A 20,593-nucleotide genomic window follows, 5' to 3' on the forward strand; every position below is an offset into this window, starting at 1 on the left:
TCTAACCTTCTTATAGGATGCAATGCTGCTTTCTGCCCAGTTGTTCAAAAAGATGCAAAGAATAAAGTCGCTTGTAGTGATCATTAAATGCATTTGATAACCTTCATGTAAAGACTGTTAGAAGTAACGGAGGCTCAAATGTGGTGCATATGCAAAATTTTGTATGTCCTTGAAGCTCAGTAGCCACTGCTGTGAATATCTATGGTCTCCAGAACTGAGATTTTTTTTTTTTTAACCTTTCCTTTCCCTCACTGCTGGTCCTTTGTTACCCACCTTGCTCATTGTCCTTCCTGCTCTGCTCCTGTTATGTTGCTTATATAGTATTAATAAATGCCTTGGATTTTTGCTTACAAATAGAAGCAGTAAAGAATTGTGACATACTTTCAAGACAGAAATCCGTTTGCTTGTTGCTTGCTTGCTTGCTTATTTTGCAGATTCTCGAAGAAACTGCTTTAAAAGTACGCAAATCACAGCACCTCTTTTTAAAACACACACACACCCATGTTATGTAGAAATGAGACACAGATTGAATGGCATTGTGCTGCATATTTTCTAAAGCCTTGGTATCTCAATTAAGGTTGAAAGCACCTTACTGACACCGGGGAAAGAGCTAGACTTGTGGTAGCAAGCATGAATTGTCCCCTTTGTTAAGCAGAGTCTGCCCTGGTTTGCATTTGAATGGGAGACTACATGTGAGCGCTGTAAGATATTCCCCTTAGGGTATGAGGCTGCTCTGGGAAGAGAAGGTTCCAAGTTCCCTCCTTGGCATCTCCAGGATAGGGCTGAGAGACACTCCAGCCTGCAACCATGGAGAAGCCTCTGCCACTCTGTCAATACTGACAGCCTCTGCCACTCTGACAATACTGAGCTAGATGGACCGATGGACTGAGTAGGTAGAAGGCAGCTTCCTATGTACATTTATTTGTATTATTGACAGCACAAATATGCCTTATTGGGCAGAAGTTAACCACCAGCTGTTTTTTATTTAATTATCTGGACTTGCTTAAAGGATGATTACTATGGAGTCCTTATGACTAAATGAGGGGAACGTTTCAGAGCCATGCAGTGAGTTCCTAATGCAGAATTAGAAGCCTTTCTTTGAGAAGGCAAGTGACTGGCCAATTGGAGTACAGGTGGACCTCATCATCTATGGGGCTTCTGTTCCCACAGATTATTGTGGGTAACGAAACCGCAGATAATGAGGCATCGAGTCTAGTGGAACATGCAGATTCGGTTCCCAGACTAATCCCCCCACCCAAATCACAAAAATATGCCAAATAAAGTGCCTTACCATGCTCCGCTGGTCTCCTGGCATCCAGCAATGCCCCCTACCCCAACCAGTCCCAAATATTTCCCCAAAGTCACAGATTTTTTCCATTTTTAATTTATTTGACAAAATGAGAAAAATAAAATAAAACTTGCATATGAAGTAAGACCCAAGTTGGAGTAGTGACTCCTGTCTCTGTTGCTAATGTTTGTTTTTCCATCATGCTCGACCACAGGCCCACGTAACGCATGCATACGAGGGATATACTGCAATGTTTTGTTGCAGATCCATTCTTGGTGCTGTTTTATTCCTTTTTAAGACCTTCTCGGACTAGACTGCCTTGTAACATCCATCTATGCCTGAGTCAATTATCATGATACAGAGAAAGATGTAACTGTAAACAAGGCTTTCTTCTTTGTAAGTAACCACATCAAGTCTCCATAGTGCAGAACTACATTTAGGTTGTGCCTTTTCTCCTGGAAAATTAAAGCTCAAGAGGAAGCTGAACAGTCTGCTGTTTGCTTGAGCACACCCTGATTTGTACAGATGATAAATGGATAATAAATGAATAATAAAGATAACAAGCTTGCACAGATAATAAACAGAGTTAAAAACACTGTGTAGCTACCTGCCTTGTGTATTTGATTCCAAATAATCCTTCCCTTTTCTAGCAAGGTGTTTTTTCATATCAAGTGTACTTTAATAGTTGCAGTCTTTCAGAGTTCATTATTTTCTGTGCTTACAGCAGGTATGTGTGCAGAAATCCCAACCAAAGGAAAGCTCAGTGTTCTTAATCTTCTAATCCAGTTCTGATATTTCTTTGCTCTTGATTCAAAAGCCGTGTAAAACTATATAAGCATTAAGCACATAACTTGTTGGAGAAAAGCTTGCCATTAACCAGTCTGTTAGATTTTGTAAAGTCCAGATTCTAGTAATGCAAATATTTGTGTGAGTTCTATTTTTAAAATATGGTCACCTATGCCTTTTTTCCTCCCATTTAGCTGGTGGTGGGATCTCAGAACTGTTGTGAAGATATCCTGCCCTCCCCCACCCCCCTTCCCACCTGCCCTTATTTCCTATATTGGCACCATAATATGGAATAAGGACAAAACATTGTCAGATAATGGACTGACACTAAGTTATAATATGGTAAGGACAAGTGACCTGACTGCCTATGGATACAGGGGACAATTTTCTAAAAGATCCAAATTATGGAAGAGAAAAGTTCTTTTTCCCTGGCCCCCTCTTCCCACTAACAGTGAAAGAACTCTCAGGAGTTGTAAAAGAACTTCTCAGGAAAGAAGATTTGTACAGAACCTGATGGAAGGGAACTGCTTTCTGCTTGTTGGTCTGCATAGAGCTTCTTAAAGCAGGAAGAAGTCTTATCACAGGACAAGAAGACCCCCTTTGCTTTCAAGTTGAGGTCTTGCTTCATTTGTTATGTCTTGTTCTGGAGAGGATCAGTTTTGGAGTTTTGTTTCCATGAACACCTATCATGCTGCTGTGGATCCCAGCACATTGCTGTTGCATCATTGCTAATTAAAACACATTAATTCTGTACATCATTATGTTCTCTGTTATGTCCACACTGGCTTGCAGTGAGTCGGTAAACCTGCTGTCAGTGCTTTGGTCTCCATTGTACAGGTTTGACAGACTGCCTTCCCAGTTGTCTTATTTTAGCAGGTTTAGGATAGATATTTGAAATCAAGATGCCTGCAAAGAATGGCCATGTTGTAAAGCGGGTTTGCAGAGAATTGGCAATCAGTTGCAAGAACTGGGTGGTGAGGAGAGTGAGGAGCAGGCATGTATCTAGAAAAAATGAGGGTGGTGTTGAATATGACATAAAGTAGAAGCTTGAATGGTTTGCACCTCATCTTGCCATATTTCCATGTCTTGTCAGCAGAGATGCTTGTTCTCCACATACAGGAGAACCTCAGTATTTGCGGGGGTTCCATTTTCTGCTACTACCACAGATACAGAAAATGTGAATACTGGGTTATTGGGGCAATGGGACCACGGGGGTTGGGTTACCAGAGCCTTGGAAATTAGTGAAACACACAGCAGGGAGGCTTTAAAGGGCAAAATAAAATGCCCTACCTTGTTCTGCAGACCTCTGGTGATCCAGCAACCACCACCCCACCCTGAATTTTAAAAATACTCCTATTTTTAGGGTTTTTGTCATGTTCTTTCCCCCCAAGTAAACAAGCCACAAAATGGCGGCCGGAAATGACTTTCGTGGTCATTTTCAACTGCCTGTGGATACGCTGAGTTAAAAACACCTTTTTTTGCCGGATTTCATTTGTGTATGCTGATGTCAGGTGTCAATCATCTGACCACGGATATGTGATACTGGATGGTGAGTCTGCGAATATGGGGGTCCTACTGTACTTCAAGATGTATAGCAGGCCTGCTCAACTTAGGTACCCCAGCTGTTTTTGGACTACAACTCCCAAATCCCCAGCCACAGTGACCAATTGCCAGGGATTATGGGAGTTGTAAGCCAAGATCTGCAGGAGGACCAAAGTTGAGCAGCCCTGATGTATAGGAAAAAAATACACATTTCTGGGCTGTGAATGAGGCATTGAAGCAGTGTAAGGGGAGCATGAGTAACTTATGCTCCTGCTCTGTGTCTTGTCCGAAGCTACCCAAAGATTCAAGTTTTGATACTGGACCTCTCCTTTGAAAGGCTGCATTTGTGTTTCTCCCAAATGTAGTTGTTTCATCTAAAGTTGTAGCTGATGTATAGGAAAAAATGCACATTTCTGGGCTGTGAATGAGGCATTGAAGCATTGTAAGGGGAGCATGAGTAACTTATGCTCCTGCTCTGTGTCTTGTCTGAAGCTACCCAAAGATTCAAGTTTTGATACTGGACCTCTCCTTTGAAAGGCTGCATTTGTGTTTCTCACAAATGTAGTTGTTTCATCTAAAGTTGTAGCTGCCTCCCCACTTTCCTATGCTCTATAGGGTATTTGACAACATCCCAGGATCCTGCATGGGGTTTCAAAAGGCCTTGTGCCTATAGAGTACATTGTGGAATGAGCACTTAATTGTACATTGCAAATAGCCTTTTTTGTTGATGTTGTGTCCAGCATGTTGTCCTGTGGCCTGATTCCTCTAACAAACCTGGACTTGATGTCCCATATAGTGTACCATCCCTGATCTCCAGAACTTCTTGCAACCTTCCTCTGTCTAATCCTGCAGACTGCCAGTCCATCCAAAGACTGGAAGTCTACTTGAGTAATGACTGCTGTACAGCATATGTGGTAGTATGGATTCCAGCCTTTTTCTGCAAGTTTCTCCAGTTTCCATGGTTTACTTTCTTTCACTTCTAAACATTATTTTGCTACTTCTGTAGTTTATACAATGCCTGACAGATAATGACTGCTTGCTAGTTATTTGTAAAGTATCTCTGTGATGTTAGCTTCTGTGTTTGTAAATAAAGAGGTATGTTTTTATTTCTTAAACTTTGATTCATCCTTTTTTGTAACTTCTTTGACTCAAACTAGTCAAATGTTGGTTGAGCCAATAGTAATTCTTCTTTTTTAATAGTAATATAGCCTTGTAGGTTTTGGTTTAATTTTGGGTGCAACCGATGTTCTTAAAGACACATTGTTCTTATCTGACATGCAGCCAGCTTCATCCAAATCAAGACACTGGCATTCCTGATCAGCCGGGGCTGCTGTGCATGTGGAAGCCAGCCCTGACAGTGTTGCACAAGATCGCAGTTGCACAACTGCGTTTTAAGTAGTTGTACAACTGCGCTCTTGCGCAACACTTGCGCAGCTGGCTTCCACATGCACAGCAGCTTTGACCATTCAAGAACACTAGAGTTTGCTTTGTGCACTACCGTGGGCCAATGAAAATAACTTCAAAAAGGACAGTGGTAATAGTACAGTACAGTTACATGATGGAGTCCAAACAATATTATAAAATAAAGTGTGCTTTCAAGTCGGTGTCAACTCCTGGTGCCCACAGAGCCCTGTGGTTGTCTTTGGTAGAATACAAGAGGGGTTTACCATTGCCTCCTCCCGCGCAGTATGAGATGATGCCTTTCAGCATCTTCCTATATCGCTGCTGCCCCATATAGTGCCAGCGGGGATTCAAACTGGCAACCTTCTGCTTATTAGTCTAGCATTACCCCGCTATGCCATTTAAGGTGGTAAACAATATTATACTGAGCTATAAATACTGGCAGGAGCAAAGAGGAAATAAGATAATGGTGGCTGCTGAGAAAATAAGAATTGATCACAGGGGCTGTTGCATCTTCCTTATGAAGAAAGGCTGCAATGTGTGTGGCTTTTTAGTTTAGAGAAGAGGCACTAAGGAGGACATAGTTAAGCCTGACAGAATTATGCATGGTGCTGAGGAAGTGGATAAAGGTCTTGCTCCCTCTCTTGCAACACTAGAACCTGGGGTCACTCCATGAAACTGATTGCCAGGAAATTTAGGACTGATAAAGGAAGTACTTCTTCCCACACCACATAATTAATCTATGGAATTTGCTGCCACAGGATGTGGTGATGGCTTTTTAAAAGCTTGGATGGCTTTAAAGGGGCTTAAATTCATGGAGGACAAGCCTATCCCATGGCTACTAGTTTTGATGCTTTGTGCTATGTCCAGGTTCAGAGGCAGATGTCTCTGAATACCAGGTTCAGGGGAGCACAGTAAAAGAAGGCCTTCAACTCTTGTTTATCGGCTTCCCAGAAGCATCTGGTTACAGGATGCTGGATTAGATGGGCCTTAGATAGACTTTCAGCAGGATTCTTCTTATGTTCATATGTAATGATTTGGATTTTCAGGGTGATGTTCCAGTTGGATTGTGGAAGGCTGGTTTATGATGTCATCATTTGATGACAATGCATTTGTGTCACATCAGTGATTGAATGAGCATCATGGAGAAAAGAGAAGGGCTGAGAACTAGGCCCCCTCTCCCTTTAGTGATATACTTTTAAATTGGAGAAAAATACCGATTTATGTGATATTGACATTGCTAGTATGGTGTGCTGCTTACATGCTGAAGACATTTGACTAATCAGCATAACCCTTTGTACTTTGGAGGTACTTTAAATGCCAGTCCATAATATGGAAACCTCTGTTGTGTAAGTATTGCCTCCCTCTGGTTTTCCAGGGATTCCTAGGTATGAGATTTTGGTATGGAACTTGCTTTATGGGTAGAGGCCACAGCTTGGTGGTAAAGTACATGCTTTGCATGCAGAAGGTTCTAGGCTTAATTCCCACAATCTCTAGCTAAAAGGATCTTGGGTAGGACTGGGGAAAAGAGGACCCTGGAGAGCCACTGCCAATTCTAGGCCTGCCAGCATTGGGCCAGATGGACCAATCGCCTGATTCTGTATAAGGCTGCTCCAGATATGCATATGGTTCAGAGTGCCTGTTTTTAATTATGACACATTGTGCTTAACAGTTCCTATGTTTCTCTTGGTCCAAACCAGAGGCCAGGAAATAAAAATTCAGGACTGGCTATTGCTGGTGTTCAGTTGTATACGCTTTCTGTTGGTAGAAACATATTATGCTCTCAGAAAAGGGCCATTTCTGCTAGAAGTCTGTCTAGGAACTAAAATAGTTATGTTCCTAATCATCCTGAAGTTCCATTTGCCTACATAAATTGTCACAAATTGTAGTATGTGCCAGTAAAAAAGTATTATGAAAATTGATCCCTACTCTTGACAATTGCTCTGGACTGAGGAGTTTGGACAGCTGTCACGATCTGAAAACTCATCGTATTTCAAGAGAGTTAAGATTATGATGATTGAGTGACTAAGGAAGTTTGCAGTGAACTCTTCTACTGCTGGCCCTTTACTTTCTCAGTTCACCATTTGCACCTGATTTAACAAGTTTAATTCTGAGCTGTGTGAAAATGTAAGGCTGTGAGGCTAAATTCACATTAAATTCAGTTGGTTTTTGATTTGTGTTATTTTTGCATTGTATGCTTTTGCTAGCAGCCAGCAGTTGACATTAGGGATGTGCACAAGCTGGTTCGGTGCTGCCTCTGGCAAGGTGCTTGGAATGTTGTGCAGTATGTCAGCTAGGAATGCGCACGAGCTGTTCATGTCGCCACCGGTGGGGTGGGGAGCAGTTCCCTTAAGAAGGTAAGGCGCTCCTTATCTGCACCCATGCACACCAGGCATGTGCATGCCAATGCCGTGTGGAGGCTGCAGGGAACAGCACTGCGGCTGCACACGGCTTTTTGGAAAGTGGGCGCTGCCTGTGGAAAAGTGGTGGGGTGGGGATGAGCAGGAAAGGAGCTCCATACCTGCTTTTAAAGGGAACTGCTCCCTGCTCCGCTGGCGGCTGCATGAACCGCTCACGCACATGGCTAGCTGACATACTGCACAACATTACATGCATCTTACAGCCTTGTGTTTGTGGAATTGCACAAGAGCAAAAATGGCACAAAATGCAGGTGCATAAAAGCAATCCCATTGGAAAGGAGATTACCATACCTCTGTTTGTGCTCTAGCACAACTGCACAAACACAGCATTGCAAGCTGCACATCGCATTGTGCAAGTATTTCAGCCAATTTTGGTAGGACACAGATCCTAATATGTCACTCACAGATTTGCTTAATGAAATGCTGCATAAGGTGATGCACTAATAGCACATTCCTGTTTAACTTGTCTGTTTAATGTTTTTCCCTTAGTGTGTCACTTGAATAGCCTATATATTCTGAGGATTTCTTGTGTCTGGGATGCTGGCTCAGAAAGAGGAATCTGTTACAAACATCAGCAATGCTTATATTAAAGAATGATACTTGGGTCATGTAATCAGACTACTAAATGGATTCTAAAAAGACTTTCCAGGTATGACTGCAGAAACCACTTTGACCTTTGGAACGCTAGCATTTGCTTTCTTTGTCCCATTCTCAGTGGCTTCTGAGCCAATTACCATTCCAAAACAGCTGATGACTGCAACTGCTAGGGTTTCGGTCAGTTCTACAAGCTGTAGTGTCACCTGTGGGCTGGGTTACAAGGTAGAGGAAACCTGTGAAGTTGGGCCGGAAGGGAAAAGGAAGAACTGTATCAAGCGGAGAGTGGACTGCTTGACCAACTGGATCTGTGGGATGCGTCACTTCACCGTCCTTGTGGGTAAGCCATTTGAGCTCAGTTGCCTGAGTTCTAAGGAGATTGGCCCTGAGACCCGGAGCTTTAGCTATTCATGGAGGCTGGCCAGAGGTATCATCACCTCAGATGATGCTCTTTTCAGAGTGTTCAAGGCTCCTAGCTTCACGATTAAGCTTTCCCCGGCTGAGGAATATGATGCAGGGACATACAGATGTGATGTGCAACACATAAAGTCCTATAAGCTCATCAAGAGGATCTACTTTGGGCTTCGTGTGATTCCTGGCCACCTAGTGGATCTGAACTTTGACAAATCTTTAACTGAAGAGCAGAAATTAGAAAATGGAGAGGGGGGAAACCCACAGACAACTACCAGTGTTCCAGTCCAGGGGCCACGGCAATCCTGGAGACAAAGAGCTGTGATTGTCTTTTCAATAGGCATTGGAAGTGGGGTGGTAGGAGGGGTCTTGTTATACACCCTTCTCTACTGTTTGCTGAAGGATCGCAGGAACTATGAACAGGTAGAGGAGTGACATGCACTTTCATGTAGCCTACAGGCAGCCTTTCTTTCTGCCAAAGTTTCACTATATTAGTCTGAACATTGCAAGCTGATAAGATCATCCTCTGATCATTCACAGTACATTAGAGAGCAAATAAAATATCTTGCATCTTAAATTTAACTTTTTATTTCTTTTCCCTCCACCCCAGGGAGGAAGCAAGAGATTCCAGTGAAGAAATGCAAGGATTTAATGTAGATTGCACAGAATCCCTCCCTCACCCACACACATTTACATGCCAGGTAGCAGTAAAGAGTTCACCTTCTTTCTAATTCAAGTGTTGTGTGAAACACATGATTTATTTTTATTTTTTTAATTAAGTGCAGTACTGTCGAATCACAGAAAAACTAAAATCTGGGAAGTTTCCATTGTTCGCTATGGACAGCTCATACTTTGTCCCTGCACCCCAGGGGAGGCAAAAAACCCCCCCAAAAAACCCAAAGGAAGTGCGGAATGTGGCTCTAGCTTTTACAAGTCTATACTTTTCAGGGTGTTTCTCTAGGTTGAGAACAAATGTTTGCATTCTGTTGCTATAGATAAGTGTTTCTCAACCGCCGGTCCACAAGGCAATGGGTACCGGTCCGTGAGGCATCACTAATAAAAATCATCTCCCCCGCTCCCCAAAAATAAATAAATTATGCCAGTGGGAACTCTCTGGAATTCATTTCCAGGCAGCCGTCACTGCTGGATAACCTTAATGTCACTTCCTCGAAATGAACATTATAAAGCAGTGAGAGCTGCCTGGAAATGAGCTCAGGAGAGCTGCCCAAAATTGGTTTTAGGGGGATATCTGGGGGTGGGAGCAGCTACCACAAGCATCTGGAGGCAATCTCTTTGTGTGCCATGGGTACTTTCCAGATTTGACCCTGCAACAGGGTCACACTGGATCTCGGAAGTGTGCTTCCACACTTCCTGTATTGTGACACTGCAGTCCCTACGTGGACAGCCGTTCACATTGCCAATGCCTTGTCTCAAATTTAATCGCTGCGATATAAAGCTAGGACGCCGTATATCCAGCGTAAAGAAGCTGCTGTTTCTTTGGGTTGTTGGTTTCTGCAAGACTGCTCCCCCTGCCGTTTACGTTTTCAATGCGACTTGCCTGAACGGAGGCATTTTGCCGCTGTTCCAGCAGCTAGTCTGGAAAGTGCCATGGAGCAGCGAATGCTGGCATCCCACCCCACCCCCTAGTCACAGGCGTTGCCCTACCTACCTGCCGCTACCTACCTCTTCCCCTTCTGGGGCAAGTTTTGCCACCTTGCTAGCAGTCCTACCCCTGGGCCAGCATCTGTTGATCCCCTTCCCCCTAGCCTCTCCCTTGTAGGCTGTGCTCTGCCTAGCTGCCACTGCAGCTACCACTGCTGCTCCAACAGCAGTGGCTGACATTGCCTACCTGTGGTAAATCAGTCAGTCTGTCTTATGGCTGCTCCTTCATCAGCAGTGACTGACTTCCTTACTTGCTCATCAGTAGCACCCTTTCCTTAGTGCTGCACCTGTCTCTTCCATTTCCTGTTCCAGTTGGAGATGAAGCACAAGGCTGCCACAGGAGGAGTGGTGGCAGGCAGGGAGTGCACAGTCCAGGAGGAGGCGATGAGGGGAATGCAGAGGAAGAGTGGGGAGTGTGAGGCTGCAGCACATTGTGCCTTGCCCAGGCTCTAAATATATTGGGCCACCACTGCCTTGCCTGGCCCTGCCCACCCGGAATATCACCACCATTTCCGACTCCATTTCCATCATCCTCAGCGTCTACCTGTGTTGAAACCTGCTTAGAAATAAGTCACACCCGAGAGGCTTGATATAAAGTGTTCGGCGATCTTTATTTAAGAACTACATGCTACTGTAGCCAATAAATAGCTTCAGTTATAGTATGCTTACAAGGCTTGCTTTGCTTTTTGTTTTGTTTTCTTTAAAAAAATAGTGTACAACAAAATTACTGAGAAGAAACTGCCCCCATCTGCTGTAGAGTGAAGTCCAGAGTAGGAGAGGCAAACCAAGGTTGTTAAAGGTGGTGGTAGGTTTTCAAGTTAAGTGCACAGGTGGACCTAAGATGATGCCAGGCCCCCAAAGTGTTCCTTAGGCAAAGGCAGAAAGCTGGATTCAGTATCAAAAGTCTAGAGTCCAAATCAGTTTTGTTACTTGGGGTAGCTTTGACAGGCCTCATTGCCATCTACAGAACTACATTCAGCTTGTGTTAAATGAACATATTGTAATCTGAATGCAGATCTTCAAAATGATCACCAGGCACCCTGCTACACTGCTCTGAAGCACAGTCCTGAACATACACAAGGGGCAATGTAATGGCCATATACTTGTCACATCTCTCTTAATTTGGCCAATTGCTTCCTAAAACAAAAAGGAGGAATGCCTTTGAATGAAACAACTTATCATAAAAACCACAACACGCATCAGTGATGTTCCTGACTTTGCTTGACCTTGATGCTTAAGCAGATAAAGAAAACACCACATAAATGTCCAATGGAAAAAGTGGGAAGGAGGAGGAGGATATGTTCCTGCTTAGGATGGGTGGGGGAGACAATGTGAATGTCAATGTGAAGTTAAAAATGAGGAAACAATGAATAAAAATTAATACTAAACACTAATTTGATCCCTTGCTCAATGCTAGCACAATTGGGCAGGTTTCAGAATTAAATAATGCTGTTGCTTTAACTTTAGACGCATTCTTAACATCCTGCGACGGGGGTGGGGGGAGAGAATGGCTGACATACTGCACAGCGAGTCATCCATCCAAGAGGGAGGTGTGCTTGCTGCTTCTGAGTCAGTCATGCAGGTTCTTAAGGCAGGAGCTGCTCCATGCGTCTGAACCTGCACATCATGACTGCTGCACCACTACTGCCTTTATTCCCAATGGCAGTAGTGACGTAGTAGCAATGATGCCCAGCTTCAGAAGCATGGAGCAGTCCCTCCTTAAGAACCTGCATGGATGGGCTCTTGGCTGGCTCGGAAGCCAGGAGCACACCTCCCTCTTGGATGGGCAGCTGTGTTGTCAGCCACTCATTTCTGATCAAATTCCATTTAAGGAGACAAGTATGGTTTGGACTGCAGTCAGTAGGTGGATATGAGACATAGGGCAGGTGGAATGTAGTAGGATATATTTTTATACTTGCCTAAATGCCCTGAGCCATTCAGGGGGTCACTTCCTAAAATGTGACCAACACTTTATCACCAATCACATTCTACATGAGTGGCAGGAGGGACACCTAGACAGAGGCCAGCACTGGTCCTGCTTAAAGGGTGGTTAACAATGCACATTGCATACACCCCAGCTGCTGGTTACAAGTTCCACCCCACAGCAACATTTTGCACAAGCAGTGGACAGTACTTGAGGACTGCAATGGATCAACTTCTTTGGATCACTCCTTTGAGAACTCCCGTGACATAAGATAATGCTTAAAAACACGGATAAGAGGCTAAGGTGTGACTGTACTAGAGTTTAATTCATATATGATAAGGTGGGGTATCAATATAAATGTGACAAAAAGAATCAAAAAGGGAAAAAATATGGGGGGAAATGTACATAGAAATATATACACATACAAACACAATTTCACAGGGCTATACTATATCACAATTGTGTAGCACTTTAATAAGTTAAGATACTGTTTATTTTTATAGTAGGCTGTAAGTCTGAAATTCAGAGTGACACTCGTGGAAACACGTCATCTGCTAATATGGGAGATCTGTTCCATTCAATGTGTCACATGAATTTTTCCAGTAGTGTGCCCAAGAGGCAATTTAGAAAAAAATAACAAATGTGTGAAAAATGTGTTGAACTTCCTCCTAAGGAATGCTAAAACCTGCTAATATTCAAATATTTCTGATCTTGGCATACTCAGTTCCATCCCATCTGCCCATTCCAAAAGCTACAATTGATTATTTAATTCACATAGCCACTGATACAGGCAGCAAGTTGATCACAGGGCTCAGACTCTTTAAGAATGAGCATAATTTCAATACTCTGGATTCTAGGCTAAAATACAAAGAGTCTTTCCTGGAGTAATTACCATAATCGGTGACTGTAGACATCAGTCTAAAATATATTCCTAAAATATACTTCCAACACGTTTACACATTGCACAAACGTCTACTTCTTGCATGCTTTTAAATAAGGGCATGAAACGTCACTATCATTGGCTACACAGGAGATGTGATCTGCCACTCCCAATTTTGGCTATGTGGGATAAACCCTTCCCATTTTCCATGTGCACTGAGTCACAGCAATCATTGCTGTCATAGCTCCTTGCTGTCAGAATGACCTCTCCAGTTATCAGAAGAGAAAAACTGTAACAAAGCAATACATACAACTGAAAGAACAGCAACATACAGCATTTTAGAGTCTTCACAGTGCTTCACACGCAATACCAATAATCCTTACAAATGGTTTTGTAAAGGAATTCAGTCGCCAACATTCCACACAGTAGGAGTGTGCACAAAACTGAGTAGTTTGGTTCAAGTCTGACTGGGAATGTTTGGTTTTGCTACCGCCCCGCCCCATCTCTCCTCCATGGCCTGGCCTGGCAGGGGAGTTCGTGAGGGTTTTTTGGTTTTTTTTAGTTTTAAAAAATTCCACTCACCGCCACCTGGTCTGGGGGCTTAGATTTGGCCGCAGAGGGGGTCTCCAGAAGTTCCCCCTCACCTGCCGGCCTCCATTATGTGCCAATTTGCCCAGTTTGGAAAGTCTTCGGCCCGTTCTGGGCCTCATCCCCATGGCAGTAGCCATTTTGGAGGCCACCACGCATGCCGGTCTGACACTGAACTGGTGTGTGTGTGGAGGGCGGGGGGTCAGTTCAATATTGGACCGTCGAACCTAGTCAGCATTGAACTGGTTACACATCCCTACCACACAACGGAAAGTTAGCATTAGGGACCTGCCAGGGCTGCTGCACAATGCGAAAGATGGCGGAGCATGACAGAGCAGCTGCAGAACTTAAAACAGCTTCTGGGTGGTTGTGCAGTGCTACCTTTGTTGGAAAGTAACAGTGCACAACTGCCCAGAAGCTGGTTTAAGTTGTTTTGCAGCTGCCCTGTCATGCTATTCCATCGGGGCTGCCTTTGTGATGAGTCCACAGTATTATCATCCCCATATTCTGGATGAAGCATTGAGGCTGAGAAAGAGAGAGGCTTGCTAAGGCCACCTAGTGAGTCCATGGCAGAGGCAAGATTTGACTCAAGGCCCTCCTGAATCAGAGCCGCTATGCTATACCAGCTCCCAAAGAACACAAGCTGAAAGGTACTACTTTTGTACTTCTTTTAGCCAAAAAAGAAGTGACAGGTAAGAGAGCCTGATTTGACAGGCCCCATCTCAGGCAGAAGAGGGGAAAAGGAAAGGAAAACTAGTGTAACTTGGGGGGAGGGGAAGGAGAGGGGATGTGGTACAAATTCCGTAATCTTGGGACATGGCTTCCTTGGTTAACAAGGTGTGGGCTATATGCCCTTAAATGAGATCAGTCTTTCATGCCCCTTTTTAAAAAAACAAACAAACCTATTTTATTCCCTTGAAATGACGACTCAGATGCATCACACTCAACTGAGATGGACAGGGCAGTAACTGGATTTGTACTTTGGCAGTGCCCATGCTGGATGCAAACAGAAGAACATACTTGGCATCATGCTGATGCAAGATGCCACAGTTGGCTATGGTCCACCACCCTCCAGTACGATACAAGAGGAAAAAACTCTACAGCTTTCCTGATCTTCCATACTTTCAGAGCAGACTTAACTATATTAAAAGGAGGACCATAATACAGCAATAACATAATACAATGAGAATAAGACTGCTAGGGAAGAGGCCACTGTGCATTTTCCAGTTTGCAGCTGGCTGTAGTTTAGACATCAAAATAATGATGTTCTGTTTTTCAAGCTCCCAGTAATCACCACTTAATCTTTTCTGCCCAGGTTTTCAGAAAAGCTTGGAATGCTGGGTAAATGCTCCCTGCCATTGCATGCTCCATCTCTCTCAATGATTAGAATTTCTGGATACTTTTATATCTAGAAATATATTCAGAAATAATAATTTCTGGAAAAGTAAGAAGGTGAGACTCAACTTGGCCTGGAAGCTGTATTCTCGGATTTGAAGCCCTGTTGCTATGCCCAAATCTGCAGCCATTCATTGCTGCTTGAATGGACTCTGCACATTCTCAGAGGAAACTCTTGATTACTGTATAGGTTCAGGGGCTGAACCCTTATGAACTCTTAATTTAAGTCTAGAGGAGCTCTCAGTGTCTTAAAGTAAGGAAGAGCCAATGTGGTGGTGTGGTTAGAATGCTGGGCGTAGACCAAGAAGACCCAGGTTCAAAAGGCTGTTCAATTACATAGTTCACTGGGTGAGTTTGGGCCACTTATCTATCTTAGACTAACCTACCTCACAAGACTATTGTGAGGGTAAGTATGCACAGCAAGCATGCTGCCTGAACTCCTTGGAGGAAGTGTGGGATGAAAATGTAATGTGGTGGTTTACATTCTTTGCAGGGCTAGGACAACAGAAGTCATCCCATGGAGATGCAAAATGATGGGAGCTTATGAATCTGTCCATTCCTGCATGTGAAGACTCAATCTGGAAGGAGAAGAGAGCAGCGAAAATTGCACCCTCAACCCACTTCACTGGGGCTGTGGAAGAAGACAAGAGTGCACTGGAGCTCCAGTAATTTTCCATCTCCACAGGGTTACCTGCTGAACTGGCCTTGTGGGAAATGTAAGGCATAGTTAATATGCATTACAGGGAGTTCACATCTGATTCCCCTGGGTTGCTCCAAATGATTTCTGCTTTATATTCTACTTTAATTACCTGATATGCCTAATTGTTACAATGCTGGCTATATAGCCTATGTCACATCATTTCATAGGATGAATAATTGCTTTTTCTAGATGTAGGAGTGTCTGTGCTGGACTTTGTGGAGGAATACTGCACATTAGAATTTAGAATTTCCCAGAAAGAGTAGCCCCCAAAGGGGACACCTCAGCAGATCCCCCAAAGATGACTGGGTTGGGTCTGGATATGAGAAGCCTAGGATCAAACCCTCTCTCAGCTATGAAGCTCGCTGGATGGCCTTGGGATTCTCTCCCACTGCCCCATCTAACTTTCCTTACAGGGTCAACGTCAAACTAAAATATTTACCCATGCTCCTTAAAGGAAAGGCTGGATACAGATGTTAAAACAAAAAACCAGCCATACCCCCCCAATCTTCCCCAGCCCCCCAAATCTACTAAACTTTCAATAAAAATAATATAACTTTTAATTAACATAAAATATACAAAATATAGCTATAACTTGCATTAGAAGCAGTGCCACCACACCCAACTATCACAACAGTCCACAAGAGGGACCTAAAGGGTCATTTAATGCAAGGCTACCATGCCGGAAAAGTAACTATCCAAGGTAGGAGTTCCCAATCTTTGGTTGCCAGGTGTGCATCATCCCCAACCACAATGGCCTTTGGGACCCCCTGATCTAAGGGCTAATTAAATGAACTTTTTATGCAGGTGTCACAAGGTCAAAGCAGATGTGATACAGAAGATCCACCATCGGTGTCTCTTGCTTTTTAAAATTTTGCTAATTAGCATATGGCTGCTTTGAAGATCAGGGAAATACTCATAGGTTTTCTCTACAGGGAATCAGCATGGAAAGGGAAAGGGTTCAACACCCTATCTCCCACTGCCACTTCCCCAGTCTTCAAAGCAATCACATGGGGTTCCCACTTAGCACAAAACCAACCAAACATGGGGGGAGGGGGAGGTTGACTGATTTTGGAGCGGCCCTCAGTGATTGGCCCTAGTTTGGCCTTTTGTGTTTGCAACAGTCAACACCATATGTGTGGGGAGAATAGCCACGTCTCCACACTGTCAGGGAGTGGCACTGGATCTCCAGGCCAGTCATAGCTCTGTCACATGTCCGCCATTTGTCCCTGAGGATTTAGTGTTGTCCACCTCCTGCTCACACTTTGTGGTGTTTAGCACTGCAAACACTGGTGTATAATATATAAATCCAATAAATCCAATTGCATGTAGAACATCAACTGGTCCAAAACCGAGGTAGCTGAAAACATGGATCCTGCTGAAAGAAGGCAACAGCTCTGTACATCTGATCTGAGCCTAATTATCTGCCTATAAATACTTCAGCATGTCTTATATTGTGACTCCACCACAGCCAGCACTAGTCCTCACCTTTAAGTGCTTTAACTGACGTTTAGGGGAGGGGACTGAGTCACGAGACCCATTCCTGTCCCTCTAAGCCCATGATGTCTCATCCCCATAGTTCCTTGCTCTACCAAAATAAGGACACAGAGCTTCTAAAGAGATAAGCAAAACCCAGAATGGAACAGGCTAAGTTCCATCCTGTGCAGTACTGGTGACTGAATTATTCTGGTGTTTCCATGACAGATAGAACCAGTCCATAAAAAGGTGGCAGTCCTATAGATACCCCACCCCCCGCCAGCAAGTTTTCTGCCTGGAAATAGAAGCCATGGTTTGATTTTAGCACAAGTTATAGAAATTATACTTAAGAAGATCCCTCATGCAGTCAGTTACTGCTAATGTAACTGTCATCTTTGATACACGGCATTCAGCAGACTAGGGTATAGAATCCTAAATCTGCAAAAACCCCGTGCTTCATACTCCAACCTCTTAGACTGAATTTCCTACACATTGCTCCTTAAAGTGTGTTTAATCAAGTGTGCCTAGACCATTTAATGAGAAGACTAGTGGAAGCAATCAAGCTATACTCTGCCCTCTTATAATCTAATGTCAATGCTGATCCTGTTCTGGACAATGCGGAATTCTTCTTTGGCTCTTTCAAGTGCATCCCATGAGACCTAGTTTATAATAAGCAGAAAGCAAGGGAATCTTCCAAGCTAATAAATACTGAGGACTGGAGATCTTACATGGCTAGAAAGCTAAGCTCAGCTTCTGCGGGATAATGGCTATTCCATTTTTACCTGACTCAAAAATGGCCTCAAATTAAACTTGGGCAGAAACAGTCTCTTTCTGGGGGATCCATAACCCTATGGTACAGCATATGCTTTGCACGTATATGGTCTCTGACATCTTGGGTTAGACAGTTGAATCCTCAAAGAACCGGTGACAGTCAAAAAATTCAAACCTGGGCTAGGTAAACCAATGGTCAGACTCCATTGTAATTCTATATTACTACCTGCTCCTTGTAATTCTATATTACTACCTTTCTACAGGAAAATATGCCATCCTCAAGCCCTTTCCATGTGTGCATGGGGGAAAAAACCAACCTATACTGCACCCTCAGGAACAGGATTTCCCTTCAGGAACAAAATCTGTGGCCTCAGCAAGGATCTGTTCCATTTCCTTAGTGCAGAAGAGGTACAGTATTAGAATTAGAGAATTAGAGTGATATTAATAGGATTCCCAACTAATCTTATTGGTTCATTTAAAAAAGGTATTGGGAGATAAAGTTCTAAGTCTTCCCCTTCCTAATACTACAATCCAGAGGATGCAGAGCACACTGAGGGAGATTAACCAACTAAGCACATCTATAACAAACATTAAGTCCTTGAAGAATGGTCTCAGAAACTAAAGCCTCCAGTCAGCATGCTTACCGCTAGTTTTGGGCATTCAATTGCTCTCCCATCCAAAAACGATGGACAGGCTTATATCCCAATTTCCAACCAACGATCACTTCAACAACTAGACATGCTCTGAGGATTTCCTTGTGTATTCCTTCCCGATGGAAAGGCACATCACCTTAGTAGATAAAACCTGTTTTCAAGTCCAAGTTGTACTGATGAAACTTTGGGTCAATGATATTGTATGACTGCTGGGGTGGTGCAAAAAGGCTTCTGAACTAAGCTTCTTGATTATATCACATGCAAATGTCCTTGCAGGGCTAATCCTGAACCTCTCCCCTTCTTGATGCAAAACTCCCTTGGTATCTCTTTCTGTCCAGAACTCTAGAAACATATGAAAAAGAAAAAGGAAAGAAACCAAAGGAAAATGAAAGAGCCAGTAAACGAATACTTATGATATGAATGAACAATGAGTATCGCACCTCTTGATACAGCACTGATGTAGGCTACAACCAGTTTAGGGTGAAAGCTAAACTAAGAGGCATCTGGAATGTTTTTGGTTTCACCTGTGAGCCATCACCATTTTACTTTTGGCAACCCATTCGCAAAGTCCTGTTTTCTGGTGAGGTTTGGGGTGGAAGACAGCTGTTACTCTCCTGCAGCTTTGTCTGCTTCCACCAGTTGTTTTAAAATCAGGATATTCAGTTAACACTGCTGCTTCAGAGATTTCCCCTTTATCTTTGAACACCAGAGTCCTTGATTTAATACTGGATGCAGCTGGAAACGATGCAGAGCATGCTCATCACTCTGAAAACCTTCCCTCTTCTGTTTTTATTTTGTTTCATTTTTTTTTTTTAAAAAAGATCAAGTTTTAGAAGTCTGATTAGTTTTGTACATGGCTTTGTAAGGCAGAAGAATCTACTGAATACAGTAATATGAGTCATCCAGTTTCCAGAATTCATCAGGAATTCACCCTCATGTTTCTTCAGTTAAAAAAATCTTTGATTGGTTAAAGACTCACGTCTTGTATGAAATGTTCTATTTTTAAAAAAGGTATTTTTTCCTCTTGAGTTCTTTTCTACCAACGACTCTCTGTAGTGCAGCTGTGGTAGAAACATGTAGTCCTAATGGTCAACGGCTGATTTGCTCCTGCTAGTTTAGGAGGAATCCAGTAACCCCCCATTGTAGTAACTGGCATCAGAGCTCCAAGTAGCCAATCAGGGCCAACATTACTATCGAGTGAGTCAGGGCAACCATAGTATGTGCTACTGGATGGCCGGCAGAATTTTCCACCATCATACTTGTGCCTGCAAGAAAGGAACAGTTCTCTTCAGTTACAAAAAGAAGGATTATGGAATAGTTGATAAGTTGCTGATGTATAACAACAGTTAGCCCTGCTAACTGGGCAAAGAGGCACCTTTTACCGTGGTGATTCTCTTTATTTAGCAGGGGGAGAGTAACTGGCCCTATCCACCCCCAGCATAGTACTTCCAGTGACTGTTGCTGGTGTGTGTCTTATGTTTCTTTTTAGAATGTGAGCCCTTTGGGGACAGGGAGCCATCTTATTTGTTTGTTATCTCTCTTTGTAAACCGCCCCGAGCCATTTTTGGAAGGGCGGTATAGAAATCGAATTAACAACAACAACAACAACAACAACAACAACAACTGGGCAAAGAGACTCCTTTTAAAGTGGACTCTAATGGCCTCTGCTTGTGTGCAGAGGCCCAAACTGGGCTGCAGCCTGCCCGGCCTGTCACTTGGGAGGCCAGAGTCAGGGTTGGAGGAGCCCCCATGGCTGCCTCCACCATCTACATTAACTTCGTTTTAGAGGTTAAAAGTACCTTTCTCTGCCCCCCAGCCTCACATTTACTGGTAGGGAAAACCCTTGACTTGTAAAAGGGAATCCTCACTGGATTCCCCTTTACAAGTATACTCCTCCAGCCGGCTCGCAATTCAGCTCAGCCTGGCTTGATGCCTGGACCAGAACCGGCCATGGCTTGATTGAGCCTGAGCTGCCTGGGGTGGCTCAAATTTGGTCCGGATTCAAGCTGAACTGAGAAAACTGGTTCTGTTTACATCCTAAGTTCCCCACTGTTCCCTATGGCTGAATCAGTCAAATCGATTTGAAGTCAATGCACCGAAACAGC

At 43.5% G+C, this 20,593-nt stretch overlaps 3 protein-coding genes across 10 annotated transcripts in view; 2 read left to right on the plus strand and 1 right to left on the minus strand.

Annotated features, from left to right (window-relative positions):
- The window catches only part of RBBP5 (RB binding protein 5, histone lysine methyltransferase complex subunit), a 31,246-nt gene extending 26,515 nt beyond the window's left edge, over positions 1-4,731 (plus strand). For all 5 annotated transcript variants that reach the window (XM_053251163.1, XM_053251167.1, XM_053251165.1 and 2 more), the window contains one exon: positions 2,269-4,731. In XM_053251163.1, the coding sequence (XP_053107138.1) occupies positions 2,269-2,297 (29 nt within the window). In that variant the 3' untranslated portion in view covers positions 2,298-4,731. The remainder of the gene's footprint in view (positions 1-2,268) is intronic.
- A 1,415-nt stretch (positions 4,732-6,146) lies between these two features.
- TMEM81 (transmembrane protein 81) lies at positions 6,147-10,702 on the plus strand. Of its 2 annotated transcripts, XR_008306604.1 has the most exons (4): positions 6,147-6,366; positions 7,927-8,086; positions 9,053-9,143; positions 10,417-10,702. XR_008306604.1 is itself a non-coding variant. In XM_053248182.1 (2 exons), exon 2 carries the CDS (start codon positions 8,089-8,091, stop codon positions 8,875-8,877), a length of 789 nt encoding a protein of 262 aa, XP_053104157.1. In that variant the 5' UTR covers positions 6,147-6,366; positions 7,927-8,088; the 3' UTR covers positions 8,878-9,032. The 2 variants fall into 2 exon arrangements, 1 of the variants encoding a protein (XP_053104157.1); XM_053248182.1 differs by lacking the exons at positions 9,053-9,143; positions 10,417-10,702 and having other exon boundaries at positions 7,927-9,032.
- CNTN2 (contactin 2) overlaps positions 10,695-20,593 on the minus strand; it is a 77,067-nt gene continuing 67,168 nt past the window's right edge. For all 3 annotated transcript variants that reach the window (XM_053248180.1, XM_053248179.1, XM_053248181.1), the window contains one exon: positions 10,695-19,753. In XM_053248180.1, coding sequence (XP_053104155.1) covers positions 19,644-19,753 — 110 coding nt within the window. In that variant the 3' untranslated portion in view covers positions 10,695-19,643. The remainder of the gene's footprint in view (positions 19,754-20,593) is intronic.

The sequence above is a fragment of the Hemicordylus capensis genome, chromosome 4, assembly GCF_027244095.1.
Source record: "Hemicordylus capensis ecotype Gifberg chromosome 4, rHemCap1.1.pri, whole genome shotgun sequence".
NCBI lineage: Eukaryota > Metazoa > Chordata > Lepidosauria > Squamata > Cordylidae > Hemicordylus > Hemicordylus capensis.

What these genes read in the sequence shown, in the direction of transcription:
- TMEM81 (XM_053248182.1), top strand. Translation starts at nt 8,089, where the DNA reads ATGACTGCAGAAACCACTTTGACCTTTGGAACGCTAGCATTTGCTTTC.